This window comes from Anguilla anguilla, chromosome 5 (genome assembly GCF_013347855.1).
Source record: "Anguilla anguilla isolate fAngAng1 chromosome 5, fAngAng1.pri, whole genome shotgun sequence".
In the NCBI taxonomy this organism is placed as follows: domain Eukaryota; kingdom Metazoa; phylum Chordata; class Actinopteri; order Anguilliformes; family Anguillidae; genus Anguilla; species Anguilla anguilla.
This window is the reverse complement of record NC_049205.1, coordinates 66,065,965-66,085,703: the sequence shown is the minus strand read 5'-3', so window position 1 is coordinate 66,085,703 and position 19,739 is coordinate 66,065,965. Positions and strand designations below refer to the sequence as shown.

The following is a 19,739-nucleotide window of genomic DNA, read 5'->3' as shown; positions in this document are numbered from 1 at the left end:
ACGGAGCATAGTGCCAAGTTAATGGAGTAGGCCTAATCTAACCATGAGCGAGCTTTTAATCCTTATCGAGCGGTATATATAACAGTCGCTATTGTCTGCAGTTGTTAAGTAACAAGAGAGATGTGTTTTTCTCATGTTCAGCACTAGTAGCTATACTTTTGGGTGAAACTTGATTTTAAATGTAATGTTTTAATGGGGAGTTGCAGAACGTACAGATAGATAGAGAACAGGGCGAGGTGACATAAATATAGAAACGTGGCGTTTGCCGATAAGGTTTTGTACGGTAGCCAAGTGAAGAAATGTAGTTAGTAGAAATGGCAGAGTGGTGAACTGGTAACTTTTTAATAAAAGGAATACGTTTGCCGTCATGAAATGCATATGGGTGGCCGTCAGTGAGTTTTGCTAAATCAAATATAAGCGTAAGAAAACCTTAGTGTAAAAGAGGAAATTATCTGCCTGAGTGCGAGGCGGGATTCAATCCTTCAACCGGAGGTTCACCAGACTGTCACTTTCTTAGTGCAGCACCATGACATAGCTATGCAATGCGTCAAATATCATTAGCAAACCTGTCCGTGGTATTAAAGAACAACACAGGCCGGCCGGTAAGCGCACAAGAGCTCCCGTTCAATCCACATGCCTTTGCAATATTGTAGCCGGTTAATAAGTCAACGCAATAAACATATCGTCTGCACGTCTCGCGTTCGCTGGGAAGTATGGCAAACACCATAGATACACAATAAACACGGATCTAGACTATGTCTATTATGGATCTATTTCAAATTACAACGACCCTACCTTATCTACCGTACCTGAGCAAGATGGCTGGGGGGGGACTACCCCAGCTTGTTCTGAGCGAGGGGCAGGAATACACTCAAAGTGTATTCCTGCCTCTAACTCACAACCGTGGCCGATTTAGTATCTCCGATTAACCTGTATGCATGTCTTTGGGATTGGGGAAACCTAGGTGGACACGGGGAGAACATGCAAACTCCGCACAGAGCCGAGATTCGATATCACGACCTTCGTACTGTGAGGCGACAGCGCTACCCACTGAGCCACCGTGCCACCGATTACAATGCTTGCTTGGTAAACTATCAAGGATCATCAACGATGACGTGCCCTTAGCCTCATAGCTCCAGGCTAGCTCCCGTAATTAGTACTGCTCGGTTCTTCCCGGTTTAGCAATGGCGACCTTCTACACCCGCTGTCAATAGGAGCTCCCAAAGATAAACATCACTCGCGTTCATAGGATTTTCACAACGACTAAAGACTCAACCGGCAAATTGGAGAAAGGCTATTCATTACATGCCATGTGTATTTTTGCAACTACCAAGGTAAGGAAACAACTCTTAACTGACTCACTAGCTAATGCTAATTAACCTCAAATACTAGCCTCCGTTGTACATGGTCGCTAACATTAACTATCTGTCTAACGTTGGGTAATGCTGTGTGCTTCATCTGCTCTTCATTCTCTACCTACAACATTGTAACATGCTTTCTTAACCGCCGTTATATATCAGCCTTAGCTGTCGTTCAAGTTTTTGCTTAACTACCTAGTCAAAATTCCCTTCCGATATTGCTTGTGTCGACAGTGCTGCCACGGAAACCACGATAGATTTAGCCAGTCTAGCCACATCTATTCAAAATGTAAACGAGTAAGGCGTTCTTCACGGTCGGGAAAAATTTTATGACCACCTTAGTCTTGTTGTTAGCCACTCCTATGCATAACACTTACTAGGTAGCTACCTAACGTTATTTGCTACGCCAAAATTATCATGGATGTGTGAGATGTGTTCACCTAAGTAATACAGACATAACCCTAACAAGACTTTTCATTGCATCTCTTATTTTATTTATTCGGTGTCCAATAAAGACACACTGTCAGGGAGGTCGGCATGAGAGCGTGACAGTCTGTGTACTTTCCAGTAATGCACGCATTCACAAGGAGTCTGTTGCACACAGCTACAATTTCACTGAATCAACATGTCATATGTACCATTTTAAAGTAGAATCTTGCCGCCTACGAGAACTTTGTCAGTGTGGTCCAGGGTGTGGGTGTTGCAAGCTTTATATTGTATTGTAGGTGTCTGTCACAGTTATTGCTTTATAAAATGTGTTGATAATCAGAATGATTGTTAACAGCCTGATTGTTGACAGGATGCAGGAGAGATGTGACCCCTGAGATCACAATTTCCACTATCTCTCTCTCTCTCTCTCTCTCTCTCTGCAGCAATCCGCCAGGCCGTCTCCAGATCTCTTGTGGCACGCTACCAGAAATGTGAGCCGCCCTCACATTTTCTCATTTTTTGTCATTCTGTATCTGTCTGTGTTTTTCATGTTCGCTTATGCCTGTGAGAGCTTCAAAGAGAAAATTGCTATTGCTCGGCCTTTAAAATACTTCAATATTTTCATGCTGAAGGTTTACACAAGAGGCATGGAATGTTGCCTGATACCTCCCTGGTTTGATGGTCAGGAGATGGGCCTCCCTGGTTGACAGTCAGGAGATGGGCTTCCCTGGTTTGACAGTCAGGAGATGGGCTTCCCTGGTTACAGAGTCAGGAGATGGGGCTCCCTGGTTACAGCTGGTTTGCTGACTTGCTGTCGTCTGTTTCCAGATGTGGTTGAAACCTCTAAGAAGGAGATCGAAGACATCCTGATCCAGTATCGCGGGACCTTGTTGGTGGCCGACTCCCGCCGCTCCCGGTCCGACAAGTTTGCTGGACCCAGAGCCCGCCCTCGCTACCAGAAGTCTTACTGTTAAAAATGCTGTCTTCACTTTTATATACAATAAAAATGAAAATGACCTAAATTAGCTTCAGGCTCACTGTTTGTACTGGTCTTTTACTCTGCTTGCTTTTTCTTTTCCAACCAGCCTTTTACTAAAGGTAGACTTAACATTCCTGATTTACTTTTCTGTTAGTTTGCTTTTTTCTCTCTATGATAGCACCTGACGTGTCAGAGATCTGGGTCGATCCTCAGAGCGCACATTACTTTGGCAGAAAAAAAATTATTTAATCATGCTTCGCCCTGCTGTAATCGATGTTCTGTCTTTATGAACCTGCAAAGTGTTTCTCTGCTTGTTTCAGTGGTAATGTGGGGATTTATGTTGAATTAAGAATGCAGTGATTGCTTGCTACTGATGTTGCAGACCAGTGCTTTTCAAACTCTATCCTGTCCGGTTTGGCACGTTGTTTGCAAAGCTAAAATGCAATACCGGAATTCTAACAAACTGTTCATTTTTATGTGAATATGTGGCTTTTTCGTCATGGCATCTACAGCCATTTCTTGTCAGGATAAGTAATCCCTCAGACCAACAAATGCACAATTAAGAAAAATTAACAATCCGTTAAAATTCTCCTACTGCAATTGTGGTTACTCTGGGAGCCAGGAAGTCAAGAGACTTTCTTTCAGCTAAGATAAGATAGACTTTATTAATCCCCAGGTGGGGAAATTTGGGTGTTACAGCAGCAGATAAAAACAACATATCACACATATAGACATAAAAGGCAGTAATGAAGTCAGCTTTCGGGACAGCTGACTGACAGTTCCATAGTCCACCCACAACAGTGAGTTCATGAGATGTGGACAGGGGTGGGTAGACCAGGTTAGATATGTTGCGCCTACGGTAGATGGCCCGTCTGGAGCGAGGCAATGCACACAAGGGAATCAGGGTTAAACACATGATAAACTAACGACCAGACTGCGTACGCCTCTGGCAGCCCCAGTTGGAGTTTAAAAATAGGGGGTGGCAATTACGTAATTGCACTGAGCTCGCTAGGGCAGAATAGCATCAAATGAAGCAAATTCTTGCTATTAGCAAGACAATACAGGGCTATTTAGCAGTATCACGTGACTGCATACACTGTTCAACTAAAGCGCAATTATGTTCTCTAACTGACAACAACTGAGACAGATTAAAGAGCGATTATCTGAACTAACGCACAATTATGTTCTCTAACTGGCAACAGCTGAGACAAATTAAAGAGAGACTATCTGAACTAACGCACAACTATGTTCTCTAACTAACAACAGCAGGAACAAATTAAGTAAAGATACGCTTACCTGAAACGCGAAGTAGTAGCGACGACACAATCAGATCCACAGTTCAGGAAAAGTTAGGAGAAGCGAAGTTCAGAATCTGCAGCATCCATTGTTGAATATTAGAAATATTGCTGTTCTAGGTGAAGTATTGCACAGCGTCAGTCAGAGACCCGTGTGCGTGCATCAGTATGTGAGTTTACTTCTATTCTAGACTAATGATTCGAATATAAGTTCGCGTAAATACGTTACGTTTATTCATTGTTGTCAGTTACTCTGATTATTATCTTAAACTGAGAGTGTTACTCGCTGATAATTGTGATCCATTGTACTGGTTAGTTTCAGAGCTTCATATTGCTTTTGTGTAATATTGGAGTTCACTGTTAATTAAATGTGTGAATGACATGAATGACATGCATGTAATTCCCTTTATGTATGTTAATAGTAATTCTGGTAATGGAGCATTATTATTATAGTACATTTTTGATTGATGTAATGCCATTGTTTTGTATGTTTATAGAACCACACACACATACCATCTCTGAGGACAAAGGAAGCAGGTTGTATTCAACTTTATTGAAGAGACAGAATTTTTAATGCATTCTTACCGGTGCCCCATGGAGACTACATTTTTACCCCAGCCATTTAATTCAGCACAAAAGAATAATTTCCACATCTTGTCCACCTCAACAATCATTGTGTGCAGTGGCTAAAAAGATATGTTGGGAAGTAATATGCTCTGGCCTGCTTCCAGCTAGTAGGAGCAACCAGGTCCTGTCAATTAGCTGAGACCCCATTTTACATGGGCTGGCTCTTGATAGGTGGGTATTGTTGTCCCCCCCCCCCCCCCCTCCATGACTGCATGGGCTCTCGATCCCTGTCTTAGTAGCTATGCAGCCACAGTCTATTCCTGGCGGGGCCCCAATTGTAATTCCCCATTTCATACCATTGTCACTTTACCCACTGATTGTTTTGTTTTAATTCCCTAATCGCCCCCATCTATAGGTTAACCCAGACTGGTATGTATCGCTCATAACTGATCTGGGGGAGACTGGAGCAGGCCCCAAGATGTAGACCCTTCTCAGGCTTGACTCGGGTGGTTGGGCTACCTAGCGGTGTTAACAAAAACCACTTGGGTCTAGCAAGGTAAGTATCCAGCCCCCCTGGGTCTACTTGGACAGCACGCAGGGTGTGGTGGTCTGGGGCCACAGACCTTAAATGGTGCCCAATTTTCTATCGGTGATTAGCACCACCCACACACCAGACCATCTTGCACTACATACGTGAATCTGACTTACCAAATCCAGTTTGGACTCTTTCAAATTTCTTCACACCCCCTAAATTGTCGAGTTCGAATAGAACTAAAAAATAATTGCTTTTAGCATTTTGATAAGAATTTAAAAAATATTTTTTCTTAGAGGAAATAACAATTCTTAACCTCAACTTATCGATTAATGAAAAACATTTAAAGAAATATTATTAATATCAAGACTAATAAATAATCTGTAATAGCAAAAACAAAAATTTCTTGGCCTAAAACTAGGACCCTAACACAACTGGGCATGGGACACAAGTCGGGATTTGATCAACCCCGGCTGGCCGCCTCGGAGGAGGGTGTATAGGGTTTAAAGGCCGAAAAAACTGATGATCCTGAGGTACCTTACTGATGTGTCCTAAAATTTTAAACACTTTTTTTTACTTTACAAAAAAAATTATCTTAACATCAACAAACCAAAATAAGTGACTACAATCCTAACACGAACCCTAAAATCCTAACCCCAACCCCAGTCCTGACCTTTAACCCTAACTCCAACCCTAATGCTAGCCCGAACCCTAGCCCTAGCCCATACCCTAACCCTAAACCTAACCCTATCCGCCAACCTTAACCCCAACCCTAACCCCAGCCCTGACCCATAACCCTAACCTTAACCTAACTCCAACCCTAACCCCCAACACTAACACTTAACCCCAATCCTAACCCCTAACCGTACCCACCCTAACCCCCAACACTATCCCCAACCCCAACCCTAACCCTAGCCCAAGCCTGAACCATAACCCTAGCCCCAACCCTAACCCAAACAACAATCCTAGCAGGAACCCCAAACCCAAGCCCTAGCCGTAACCCTAACCCCAACCCCAACCCCAGTCCTGACCTCCAACCCTAACCCCAGTCCTGACTTTTAACCCTAAACCTAACCCTTACTCTATCCCCAACCCCTCTACTGAGCAGTTTTTCATAAACAATAAATAATCTAGCAAACAAGTAACTCAATCGTAATAAATGTTTACAAAATCTATTTGAAAAGTTATTATAGAAAGAACCCCCCCACCCATGCACCTTCCAACTGCTTAGACTGTAGTATGGAGATGAATATAATGCCCAGTCAGGCATCGAGAATGACCAGCGCAATCTCGCGGTAATCATTTGCTGTTTACTCGGCCCATATTCATCCTCCCGTCAAATGGTTAATTAAACTATAAAATGTAACGGAGTCTTTAAGAAACAATAACCTTATAAATAATATAGCAAACCAATAATTTAATGTTAATAAACAGTTTTGAAAAGTTAATATAGAACAAACCCCCTGCCCACTCGCCCTCCAACTCCTTAGACTGTAGTATGGAAGTTGAACATGTGAGTATAATGCCCAGCCAGGCATTGTGAATGACCAGCGCAATCTCGCGGTAATCATTCCGCCCTTTTAACTGATACTTCTGAACTAGAAACTCGTATTTATTATATTGAGACTGTCTGCTCTACGCAACGATGCCAAATGAGGAGCTAATCCTGGTATTAATGTGGACAACATCACTGTTATTAAAAACGTCACGTTGCTACTACCTATAGTGAATCATTCTTAAAAATTTGACTTAAATGTTAGATCACTCGCTCCTAAAGCAGATCTTGTTAACGAATAGTTCACAGACCATAATCTCACTGTACTGTGTCTGACTGAAACTTGGCTAAGACCTGATAAGTATGTTGCACTTAATGAAGTGTCTCCTGTGGGTTTTATAAGTACTCAGGTGTCACGTCCATCAGGCAGAGCGGGAGGCGTTGCATCTATTTATCAGTCCATACTGAGTTTAATGCCTAAGAGTGGAAATAGGTGCCACTTTTGACCCATTTTTGACATAAGACTATATAGTCTTATGTATTTTTCCATGAATTCACATTTTTGATCATAAAATTTTTAAAACTCAGTAATTCAGCTATGAGAAATGAATTAACATGATTTCCTATCCATCAGTACCAAAAAAAGGCATTTTGAATCTTAAAATGAAATCACTTTATTGATCATAAAATTAACACAATTAATTCAGCCCTAATTTAAATAAAAAGACAGAGGTATCTGATTTGGTTGAATTTCATTTAATGAAACAATTACTGTATTTATCCTAGAATGCAAATTTCAAGAGTTCATAACATTTTTCAACAAAAGTGTCACACTGACACAAAAGTTGCACATTTAATGTGGGAACTTGCAACTGTGTCCATAAGTTTTAGGATCATATTTCTCATGCCATCCATAGGAACATGTGTGCGCGCACAAAATTATACATGCATGCAATTTTGTGCATGTGAGTACCTGGATGTATATAACAGATAATTATTCCATTATTTTATTTGTTATTTATTATGAAAATGCATATACATAGAAGGCTGTCCTATTTGTTTATACAGATGAGGGGCCCATGCCTGTGTGCACATATGGTTAAAAGTGTGTCCCTGACATACACTTCTGTGTGTATATCACACTGCATGCATGAAATACATCTTACATCACACTCCAGATTTCAAATCTTCCAGGATCAGGCTGTTTTGCTGTAAAAATAAAAATGTAAATTTGGACTTATTTTTCACTAAAAAGATTGCATTACATTCTTTACATAAATTCCATCATTCATTTTATTCATCAGGCCTTCATTTTACATCTCTACAGCTCAGTGTGTGATTGGTCATTGCTTAATTAGTGAGCTTTGTCTTTCCTGTGTCATTAGTTATCACTGAATTGGTGAGCTCTGCAGCACATTTTGTGTTTGGAGTGTGTCAGGACATAAGTGAGATCTGAAGTGGTTTCTGAGATTAGTCATTTCCAAATTGGTGAGCACGATTGCATGTGTATGATTGGTCAGGACTTACTTGGCCAGGATTTTCTCTATGACCTTTTTGACCCAGGGAGCGGTGGTGTCCAGACAGATCTGCTGACCAGTCCCTTTCAGAGTGGCACTACAGGAGGAACAGAGAGAGTCTCAATACACACTCAAATAAACGCACACGCGCACGCACACACACACAGAGTGGTACTACAAGAGAATCAGAAAGAGGGAGAGAACAGTCAGGGGAGGGGAGTGATGCTCACATGATCTCCGTGTCCTTGCAGTGGGCACTGGGAGGGAAGAGCTCCACACTCTGGATGAGTTTCGCCATTCGTCGGCTCTCCGTCTCGATACAACGACACTGCAGATCCACCCCTATTCCCCGCACACTCATTCCTGCACAGGGTCAAAGGTCAGAGAGCAGGGGTCATTGCAGGCATTTGGCAGACGCTCTTATCCAGAGCAACCAATTGCTCTGGATAAGAGCAACAGTAACAACCAATTGGGTCAGTAACAACCAATTGTAAAAGAGATAATAAACCAGTCTCTACAGCAGTGCAGAGTATATTAAATCTCAAACACGTTTTCAACGTACAAAAATGCCAAGTTACTCAAAAGTATTGATATCAAAATGACGCCAAGTTACGGTACTACAAACAATATAGGCTCTTGCCTCACCAAAATGACATGTATTTCAAAGCAATGCTACCCAATATTTCCTCAATTCTTTCAAGTCACTTGGCCCTGTGTGTTGTAATCTTACCATTTTACAATATCATGCAAACTTTGTCAGATCAGAGTCAAATATTTCGAATTGCCTCATGGAACACATTGAAATTAATGTACAAAACTGCTGCTGAGTAACTATAGGAAGCATATTTCTCCAGAAAACATGTTTGTACTTGCTTCTGAACTGAATTTGAGTACATGTGCAAGTTATTGTATATTTGCTACGTACAATAAATACTGCATGTAAAATACATATTGTACATACATACATAGAGAACTTCTTTGTCCCCATGGGGACATTTCCCTCGCAGCATGTTACATTCACATTTACGAACACACACTTATACCAAGAAACATACTATCATTCATGCAACAGAAAGGCTGGGCAGCGAAATACATACATACCAATACAAATTGGACACATACACGCCTATTCAATCAATCTTGACTGTGAGAGAGCCATCCACACACAAGTTTGGCCTGTCCATGTAGTGCATGCTTATACACACAGGGCCAAGTGACTTGAAAGAATTGAGGAAATATTGGGTAGCATTGCTTTTAAATACATCTTATGTCATTTCGGTGAGACAAGAGAGCCTGTATTGTTTGTAGTACCGTAACTTGGCATCATTTTGATATCAATACTTCTGAGTAACTTGGCATTTTTGTACGTTGAAAACGTGTTTTTTATGAGATCATTTCTTTTTGCAAAGCGTTTTATTATGAGAGTGAGAAATGCGAAGTGACCCTGTAAGAAACAGTTGTGGATTATGGCTATCCTTGTGTGAATTTGTACAGTCTGAGCGTGTACTGTTTAGCAGTTTCGGTTTGCTATATATGTAAAACAGTGGCTGTGACAAAGGGTGCGGTGGCATATAAGTGTAAAATGTATCAAACGCATATGAAATATGGCCAGTGTATGTACTCACGGATTTGACGTCCATCCAACGAGCCTTGACTGACAAAAGAATCAGCAAGCCCGTAGAATTATAACTCCCTACGTCGCAACTTGTGTAGCCTTCTGTCCTGCTCCGTTGTCTTATTTCGTGGAGATGCACTTTTAGTGTTTGTAAGGTTTATTTTGATAGGCTTATCTGCAGGTAGGAATCCTCTTCGCTGTTTTGCTAAACTAGAACCGGAAAACATGATAGTGGAGAATAGGAGCAGACGCATATGAAATTGCGTAGTTGAAACAATATGTTTTTAGCAGAATGGGCATGTAGGTTAAGGTTGACATGATCACGGAGTATAGTGCGAAGTAAATGGAGTGACCATGAGCGAGCTTATATTCCTTATGGAACGGTATATATAACAGTCGCTATAAAGCACCAGCTGTTAAAGTGGAGAGTTAAGTAATGTGTGAAATCTATTGCACTGCTGTGTTCTTTTTTTCATGTTCAGTACTAGTAGTTATAATTATGAGTGAATCATGTTTTTAAATGTAATGATTTAATGGGGAGTTGCAGAACGTACATACGTAGTAATTATATGTGGCTAGATGGAGAACAGGGCGAGGTAACATGAATGTAGAAACGTGGCGTTTGCTGGTTTTGTACAGTAGCCAAGTGAAGAAATGTAGTTGGTAGAAATGGCACAGCTGTGAACTGGTGTAACTTTTTAATAAAAGGAATACATTTGCCGTCATGAAATGCATATGGGTGGCCATGAGTGAGTTTTGGTAAAGCAAATGTAAGCGTAAGAGAACGTTAGTGTAAAAGAGGAAATTATCTGCCTGAGGACGAGGCAGGATTCAATTGTTCAACCGGAGGTTTACCAGTCTGTCACTTTGTTAGGGCAGCACCATGACATAGCTATGCAATGCGTGAAATATAATTAGCAAACCTGTCCGTGGTTTTAAAGAAGAACACAGGCGAGTTAGCACAGAAGAGCTCCCGTTGAATCCATATGGCTTTGCAATATTGTAGCTGGTTAACAATTGAACGTGCAGACGGTACGTCATAATACAGTTCGGGGAACGGCTGGTAGATATGGTGCAAAAGCAATAATTGAGAAGTAGTAGACAATTATTAGTGAGTAACTTGGCGGGATGGCATACCTGCCATCCCAACTATACTGTAGCATTTATGCATTCGCTGTATCTCCCAATCACTCTCCCCCTCGCTCACTCACTTGCTCAATCAGTCACACACTCCCTCATTCACTCACTCACTCTCTCCCTCATTCACTCACTCAATCAATCACACTCTCCCTCATTCACTCACTCACTCAGTCACTCTCTCCCTCATTCACTCTCTCCCTCATTCACTCACTCAATCAGTCACTCTCTCCCTCATTCACTCACTCAATCAGTCACTCTCTCCCTCATTCACTCTCTCCCTCATTCACTCACTCAATCAGTCACTCTCTCCCTCATTCACTCACTCAATCAGTCACTCTCTCCCTCATTCACTCACTCAATCAGTCACTCTCTCCCTCATTCACTCACTCAATCAGTCACTCTCTCCCTCATTCACTCACTCAATCAGTCACTCTCTCCCTCATTCACTCACTCAATCAGTCACTCTCTCCCTCATTCACTCACTCAATCGGTCACTCACTCACTCACTCTCTCCCTCATTCACTCACTCAGTAATAAAGTTCAGCCCAGTCTCACCTTTAGTGCTGAGAGGGGCCAGGAAGACCAGGCATATGGCAGCTGTGATTGTGCTTTTCATAATTCTCTTTCTTGAGGAACCTTAACTGTTCAAATGCCTGAGTCTAAAATTGTTTTTGCAGATTAGGAGCAGTTTGCTCTCGCCTGTTTGGAGGGTGAATCTGCTGCCATCCACAGCATTCGGATCTTATAACTGCAGTGCCTGGAAGTGAGTCAAGAGAAGTTGTGCAAGACTTTGGAATTGTCACAGTTTCGCAAGTTGACCACAGAAGCATGAAAGCATAATTTTGCATTATTCACAGACTTTAAAAATGTAAATCGCATAATTAAAATTAAAATAAACCTAGAAAATACACAAGAAAACCATAACATGTATCAGGTTTTTAATTAATGAATGAATGAATTAAATTCATATACTGTAAATACATAATACTTTTCGTACATGAAATAGGGATATGGCCATATCCTTTGATATTTAGTGAAGGGATTAGTCACCAGTTCATTGAACCTCCATGTTACAAGCCCAAATCCTTCATGAACGTACTGCCTCTGATTGCACCAATCTGTGCCAATACAAAGCCGCCTGCAGCATTTAGCATGACTCGCATACATTGGTGTAAGCTCTCTCCCTCATGTTCAGGCATGTTGTAATGTCAGCCATTCACACAGAGCAGTAGTTATCTTTCACTGATCTACACACAGATAATCTTTTGCACATGTTTATTGTTGAAAGAATTTGTGGCTTATAGCCCCAGTTCATTACCAGGAATAACAGAAACAGGAAATCAATGGTGGGAACTGAAGCTTTCTCAGAATCAGTACTGCAATGTCATGTATTTTTCTGTTCAGATTTACTGAAAGAACTTGCCCATACTTGCCTTTTTTTGTAAATCATAAGGAGTGGCAATAGTCCACGTATAATGAAATTTAGCCTTTTCAACCTGGAAAAAGCATTTACATTACATTACAGGCATTTAGCACACACTCTTATCCAGAGCAACTTACACAACTTTTACATAGCATTTTACATTGTATCCATTTATACAGCTGGATATATACTGAAGCAATTTCGGTTAAGTACCTTCCTCAGGGGTACAACAGCAGTGTCCTACCTGGGAATCGAACCTGCAACCTTTCGGTTACAAGCCCAGTTCCTTACCCACTGTGCTACACTCCGTCCTAAGGTGCTATGAAGCAGTTTGGTGATATATTTTCTGTAAGCTACATGAAATGTAAATGTCAGTGATTGTTTTGCCGCCATTGCTGCTGTCAGACACCTGCAGTTCAGGCTGAAATCTCAGCTAACCTCAGTGAAATGTGCTGAATTACATGTGAGCTCAGAATTACAGGTGAGCTCAGAGGGCGCGACGGCATTAATAAACAATCTACAAACCTAAAACAAAATAAAAAACCAACATTATTTTAAGGAGCGTGATCCTGTTTTTGGCAAGCAATTCATCTTCCCTTTATATCAGAGTGGATGTGCGCAGCTATCCCAGATAATTCAGTCTTGAACTAACTAATCAATTCGCTATTCATGTTTCAATAAAAAAAAAAAAAAAACTTAAGATCATTTTATAGATATGCATCAAATTATCCCAGATTGTTTAAGAGATGTATGTGAAACAAGGCCCTGCTCTGGGAAAACTTATTTTTTGTTTTGTTTTTTGCTTATTTGGAGTGGGAGTGTGGGCAGGAGATGGAAGAACCACTTGTGTCAATTGAACTGGGCTTGCGAAAAAATGTGCGACACCCACCCAAAATGGTCTGTTCAGCTCAAATGAAGAGTAACGCTCCAGATTTAATTAATACTATTATATACATAGTAACTCGCACAGGTCAGTGAAAAGCTCCAGAGTATTTTTCTGTCTATTAAAGTCCAACTATAGAAACTGAAGCATCTCTTAAATTTGTCAAATAATTATTTGACTGTTTGGCTTCATGATGCTCTCTGCTACCAGACACACATTGAAAATTCTGTCAGGAAGTTGGAAGTAAGGCTGGGCTTTTATTTCAGGAACAACCATTGTTTTTTCTTTTTTTGCTAAGAGCAAACCGATCCAAACCATATTTCTGTCTGTGGATATGGTGGATTTCCAAGCTGCATCCATGGTACCATGCAGGATTGATTCACCATATCATGCTTCCCTCAGGTTTACAAGGAAACATCACTGTACCTCATACAAACTTGCAGGCTGGTTCTCCTTATATACCAGTAGACTGCAAAGTAGCATGCAAAGTTCTAATACAAAATACTTTTTATTTGCTGGAATGAATTGATTAGAGGGAAAACAGTAAATGTACCACATGTAAATGTGTGTACTGTAAAATAATGTTTACCAGACTTTGTTAGTCAGATATCACATGTTTAATGTAAAATAACCTCAAATTTAACAGACCTTGTCAGTCAGATATTACATTTACCATTAAATCCCATAAGATTCTATTAGTCAAGTTTCATATTTAATTTAAAATCACATTAAATAAAACTGTGTCACTGTGAGATCATATATTCAATGTAAAATAACAAACAGTCCCTATTTGTCAGGTTTTGCAGGGTAGGGCGAGGAGCGGGCGGGGGCGGGGGGGGGATGGGGGCGGGGTTTGGGTTTCTCCAGAGGCAGTCATTTGGGAAATTCCCTCCCTCTATCCCCCCACCCCCATCCAGAAGGGAGCCACATTCCACAGGAACTGAGCCATGATTTCTATGTATATTAAGTGCAACTCTTCCATAACATTGTGAAAACTTTATCAGAAAGCAATGTTCATAGCAATTCAGAGGCACACTTGTGTCAGATTCAGAAGCTCATTGTTCTGCTGTTTAAACAGTTTTTAATGTTCTGCCAAGGCAATGACGCATTCAAAAGAGAACATACCTCTGTTTTGTAGGAGAAAATTCAACTTGATAAAGAATCTTCATATTAACACCTACTATTATTCAGGCAAAGGTTTTTGGATATTAACCTCATTTGAGGGTATAGTCATTTACATATCAAATCTGGTGAGTGTTTTACATTAATCAAAGCATTTTTCCAGAAATACAGATATTAAGCTGTTACTACTGCAGGCAGAACACCTAATTTGAACTCATTTTTAAACAAATCTCATATCTAGATTGTAAAAAAATGTAAGGCTCCTCCAGCTACAAAACTCCAAAACTGTCTTTGGGTTACAAATTTCAATCTGGAGTGACTGGCCTTTTATGTTGCCATAGCAACTATAAATAAGTTGCATTAATTTTATATTGTGCTATTCAGCTAACAAGACTAATAGATCCAGTAAAACATTTGTAGGTTTTTTTTTTTATATCTACATTTTATTAATCTATTCATATACAAACAAAAATGACCAAGAATTCTGTACTAGCCCAATGTTTAAAAAAAAAAAAAAAAAAAAAAAAAAGGTGTTTGTGGGGTATGGCAAAGTCATGGATGGGATTTGAACAGGGTGCCTTGTTGATGTGGGATTACTGCATCACAGTGCTGCCCAAAACGGGCAGAGTTTCAGACAAGAGGTCTGCCTGGGGCGCAGGGTCTGATCATCTTTTGAAGATGGAACATTACTGTCTCTTTAGCTGCCCAATAGGCTTGCTCCAAGGTTTTGAATTTGTGGTGAAATTATAAAACATGCCATCACCAATTCACCATTAAAAAAAATTCACCATATTAACTTACTGCCTCCTTACAGAGCCCAGAGTGTCATATTCATATCTGACCTGTGGAAAAAATTGAACGTTGTTTCCAAACTGGTAAAATGTATTTAGGGCAATGGGGAAGTTTCTGTGATCTAAATTTATATATAAATGGGGATCTTTAATATTTGTAACAGGCCAACTCATTGTTTGTGCTGATGCTGCAATATGTTTGACAGGAAAAACGGAGGTCTTACATCATTTCCTTTTTTAATGCATAAACATGTGCATGCACACGCACACGTATGCACTCACACATGAACACGCATATGTACACATACATATATGTAGGGCACTAAATAAAGGGCACTGGACAGCAGAGTAGCCCATAGAGTAAGGCAGTATGGAGGGTCTAAGATCAGGGATATTCAAACCTGGCCCTCGGTCCAGTGGTTCTACCGGTTTTCATTCATGCCCTCTAACCAGGGACTGATTTACACTTAACGCACAAGTGAGTGTAGTCTGGCGACTGGCTATATGGAGAGAGTACTCTGAGAAGGGTGAGCAGGTATTGGGGCCTGTTATGATTTCCTCGGTCCTGTCACATGCAGTGGATTACATAATTAATGGGTTTCCTAATCAACCAGTCACTTCCTTTATCCTGTCCTTGCTCTGAACATGAGCAAAAGCATTGGTGACATCATTGATGACATCAACACCAGAAAATTCAAGCTGAGAAGTGAGATGTTTATGTTTATGACATTCTTCCCGGTAAAGTGCTTCGCCATTCTAATGGTTCTGTAAAATTGAATTCTGCACTCTCACTAATAAATGAAAGCTTTCTGAGAAGCTACAGCTTTGCTTTGGTTTGTTTGCATTTGGTGTCCTGCCAGAAATGTTGCACAAGCTTCTCCTGGCTGCTTTTTATAAGCAATAACATGCTACGGTAAAGATTTTACCAGCTTTCACTGTTGACAGTGACTGTGCTACTCCCACACTCAAAATGACTGCCCATACATGCATTCAATCTGACCTGCATGTATATCATTTATTTCATTGTTTTAATCACTCAAAATAACAAGTGATTAACACTCTGCTATTGGATTAAGCATGGAATAATGATCTGTTTGACATTACATATCAATGAATTCATTACATTACAGGCATTTAGCAGACGCTCTTATCCAGAGCGACTTACACAACTTTTACATGGCATTTTTTACATTGTATCCATTTATACAGCTGGATATATACTGAAGCAATTTCGGTTAAGTACCTTGCTCAAGGGTACAACGGCAGTGTCCTTACCCGGGAATCGAACCTACGACCTTTCGGTTACAAGCCCAGTTCCTTACCCACTGTGCTACACTCCGCTACATAACAAGAAACCTCTACATTAAGATTCTACTAATCCCAACACATGAATAATAGTTCCTAACCTGAAATCCTTCTAATTCAAAATCAAGAATATTCTACTTCAAGTATAATTTTCCTGCCATTTGTAAAACCAATACATTTTGAACGATCAGTTTTTAAAAGATAATTCACCCCACAATCTTCCGCCACCACTCTTGATAGGATTTTTCTTGACAAGATTAGCGCACATAAACTAGGCTCATTCTTCATGTTCTTGAACTGAGATATTTTATAATTTGTAAATTGACAATTTTATTACAGCAGCAGCTGACTTCTATTTCTGATTCACATATTGATTCAGTTCATCTGATCACACAATAAACAGTCTCTACATGTTTATGGAAAGTTTCGATAGCTACCTTTGCTATAATGAAAAAGACATTAATATGACTTCGTGTTCCTGTGATGAACTCACATGAGCTCACAATAAAATTTCCAAAGTCTTGCGCAACCTCTATGACTCACTTCCAGGCACTGCAGTTATAAGATCCGAACGCTGTGGATGGCAGCAGATTCACCCTCCAAACAGGCGAGAGCAAACTGCTCCTAATCTGCAAAAACTGCTGAACTTCAGACCGGCGCACAAACCTGCTAAATCTACTCAATTTAAGACTCGGGCATTTGAACAGTTAAGGTTCCTCAAGAAAGAGAATTATGAAGATCACAATCACAGCTGCCATATGCCTGGTCTTCCTGGCCGCTCTCAGCACTGAAGGTGAGACTGGACTGAACTTTATTACTGAGGGAGAGAGTGACTGAGTGAGGGAGAGAGTGACTGAGTGAGGGAGAGTGACTGAGTGAGGGAGAGAGTGACTGAGTGAGTGAGTGAATGAGTCAGTGAGTGAATGAGCGAGCGAGTGAGTGGGAGATACAGCGAATGCATAAATGCTACAGTATAGTTTTAATATACTCTGCACTGCTGTAGAAACTGGTTTATTATCTCTTACAATTGGTTGTTACTGACCCCTGCTCTCTGACCTTTGACCCTGTGCAGGAATGAGTGTGCGGGGAATAGGGGTGGATCTGCGGTGTCGCTGTATCGAGACGGAGAGCCGACGAATGGCGAAACTCATCCAGAGTGTGGAGCTCTTCCCTCCCAGTGCCCACTGCAAGGACACGGAGATCATGTGAGCATCACTCCCCTCCCCTGACTGTTCTCTCCCTCTTTCTGGTTCTCTTGTAGTACCACTCTGTGTGTGTGTGTGTGTGTGTGTGTGTGTGTGTGTGTGCGCGTGCGCGTGCGCTTGCGGGTGCATGTTTATTTGAGTGTGTATTGAGACTCCCTCTGTTCCTGCTGTAGTGCCACTCTGAAAGGGACTGGTCAGCAGATCTGTCTGGACACCACCGCTCCCTGGGTCAAAAAGGTCATAGAGAAAATCCTGGCCAAGTAAGTCCTGACCAATCATACATATGCAATCGTGCTCACCAATTTGGAAATGACTAATCACACAAACAGCAGCTGCGCTCTCCAATTCAATAATGATCAATCAAACACAAATAAAAGTGTTCACAAGTTGACTCCTCACTAGTCACACACCAAGTTATAGAGATGTCCAGGACCTCTATTTGATAAAACCATAAGAAGTATAAATGCTACAGTGTATTGATCATTTCACAATTTTGGACAAATAAATGAGTATCATTAATAATTTTAGAGAGTATTAGTCTCCTGGAGGATAGATTGTCAGTTTATCTGGTTTTCTCACAAATGCAAACCTGCTTCCTAATAACTGTGACTGAAACTGATTTATTTTTAATCACGCAGCAAGAAGCCCTAAAGTGGAGAAGAATTTTCCTGAGATTTTCATCCATATTTTCAACAAACTTTACAACTCAAGATCAAATAGCACAACACTGTTATCCATTTTAACCGTTATAATTTTTAACTGTTTAACTGCATACAATCTTTGTTGATGATCTTGATTATGTCATGTCTGAGCACAAGTTAGACACACAAGCAGCTGGCCTGTGTTTTCAGTATTTCTCAGTATGAGAATGGTGTAACTTATTGAAGAGTTACTGTGACGTCTGTCTCTTTTGCAGAGACTTATTATGACATATTTTTTTACGCTGTACCTTAGCTATATGTCAAATTGACATCACTGTTTTTAAACCACTAAGTTTTATTAACACTTAAAACAAATTATACAGAATAGAAATAACTAGGATTGCAGTATTTATTTATATGTATTTACTTATTTATTCAACTAAATATGGATATTTGGATATTGGATGTGTGGTAGATAATTAAAAGTGAAGGTAGCTTGCTTCTTGAATGTATTTGTTTTTCTTGATTTTTATCTGTGAATAAATGTTTTTTTCTGAGATACACCATATTGGTACATGTACAGTAATATGCTAATTTATTTAAACCCTTAATGAAGATATAATACACAGCCTGGGAGAACAACAGGGGGTGCACAAAGAAATGAGGAAGAGACAAGAAAATGCGGAATAGAATAAAATCTCAAATGAGGAAAAAGATCTGTTGTACACAGGAAAAATTCCAAGTATTGTCACTAGGTTACCATCAAAGGGCTAACAGTAGCAGTAGCTCATTATGCAGGCTACACTTGTGAGGAGAGAAGAAGAACAGGGCCATGGGTAAAATAAGCAGTAAAACAATCTCAAACAAAGACAAAGACAAGTGCAAATCCAACAAAATGGAGGAAGTATGAAGAGGTTGTACAGGTTTTACCAGTACTTTCATAGGAGAGGAGGGAAGGCTTTGTGTGCTGTGAGAGGACAGAAGGCCCTGTGTACTGTGAAAGGAGGGAAGGCCCTGTGTGCTGTGAGAGGAGGGAAGGCCCTGTGTGACTGGTGCCGCAAAACCCTGGTAGCTGACAGTATGAAACCCAGCAAACTGAAAAGGCACGTTGAGACGCCATCCAGCCAGAAAAGCCCCTTAATTTTTTTCCAAAGAAAGTTGAAGGGATAGCTTTGTCACTTCATTAAAATCACACATGTGAGTATTAGGGACCAAATAGCCTCATACAAAGTTACATACTAGGTTGTACAGAAACCTCCCTCTCCTTGCTGCAATAGACATGGTATCAACTATGCTTGACTGAAGAAGCAAGTGGCACTAATAAAAGTCTTAACAGCAGTTCTGAGCTACATTAAAGACCATTCTATGAACTGCAGCAGCTAAGTGAGAAAATAAAAGATAAATGCTTCTCTCTGCTGGTGGATGAAGCTACTGACAGTAAT

At 40.5% G+C, this 19,739-nt stretch overlaps 2 protein-coding genes and 2 long non-coding RNA genes across 5 annotated transcripts; 3 read left to right on the top strand and 1 right to left on the bottom strand.

The window, feature by feature from the left end:
• Nucleotides 1-795: 795 nt before the first annotated feature.
• On the top strand, nt 796-2,809 carry LOC118227000. Of its 2 annotated transcripts, XR_004765138.1 has the most exons (4): nt 796-1,334; nt 2,231-2,278; nt 2,420-2,525; nt 2,616-2,809. It is a non-coding gene; the product is annotated as an uncharacterized LOC118227000 (long non-coding RNA). The 2 variants fall into 2 exon arrangements; XR_004765139.1 differs by lacking the exon at nt 2,420-2,525 and having other exon boundaries at nt 810-1,334.
• A 1,338-nt stretch (nt 2,810-4,147) lies between these two features.
• On the top strand, nt 4,148-5,397 carry LOC118228326. Its single transcript, XR_004765453.1, has 3 exons — nt 4,148-4,231; nt 4,559-4,859; nt 5,044-5,397. It is a non-coding gene; the product is annotated as an uncharacterized LOC118228326 (long non-coding RNA).
• Nucleotides 5,398-7,395: 1,998 nt separating this feature from the next.
• LOC118227084 (permeability factor 2-like) lies at nt 7,396-11,666 on the bottom strand. Its single transcript, XM_035417208.1, has 4 exons — nt 11,483-11,666; nt 8,403-8,535; nt 8,183-8,269; nt 7,396-7,864 (listed from the first exon to the last, which is right to left on the bottom strand). Exons 1-4 carry the CDS (start codon nt 11,541-11,543, stop codon nt 7,852-7,854), a joined length of 294 nt encoding a protein of 97 aa, XP_035273099.1. The 5' UTR covers nt 11,544-11,666; the 3' UTR covers nt 7,396-7,851.
• Nucleotides 11,667-17,033: 5,367 nt separating this feature from the next.
• LOC118227146 (permeability factor 2-like) lies at nt 17,034-18,860 on the top strand. Its single transcript, XM_035417311.1, has 4 exons — nt 17,034-17,244; nt 17,524-17,656; nt 17,830-17,916; nt 18,295-18,860. The coding sequence occupies exons 1-4, from the start codon at nt 17,184-17,186 to the stop codon at nt 18,305-18,307; spliced, it is 294 nt and encodes a 97-aa protein (XP_035273202.1). The 5' UTR covers nt 17,034-17,183; the 3' UTR covers nt 18,308-18,860.
• The last annotated feature ends 879 nt before the right edge of the window (nt 18,861-19,739 follow it).

Bases quoted from the DNA above. Each gene is read 5' to 3' on its own strand.
- LOC118227084 (XM_035417208.1), bottom strand. From the start codon at position 11,543: ATGAAAAGCACAATCACAGCTGCCATATGCCTGGTCTTCCTGGCCCCT. The intron at 8,536-11,482 runs GTGAGACTGGGC...GACCCTGTGCAG, and splicing joins GGCCCCTCTCAGCACTAAAG to GAATGAGTGTGCGGGGAATA. The intron at 8,270-8,402 runs GTGAGCATCACT...TTCCTCCTGTAG, and splicing joins TGCAAGGACACGGAGATCAT to TGCCACTCTGAAAGGGACTG.
- LOC118227146 (XM_035417311.1), top strand. From the start codon at position 17,184: ATGAAGATCACAATCACAGCTGCCATATGCCTGGTCTTCCTGGCCGCT. The intron at 17,245-17,523 runs GTGAGACTGGAC...GACCCTGTGCAG, and splicing joins GGCCGCTCTCAGCACTGAAG to GAATGAGTGTGCGGGGAATA. The intron at 17,657-17,829 runs GTGAGCATCACT...TTCCTGCTGTAG, and splicing joins TGCAAGGACACGGAGATCAT to TGCCACTCTGAAAGGGACTG.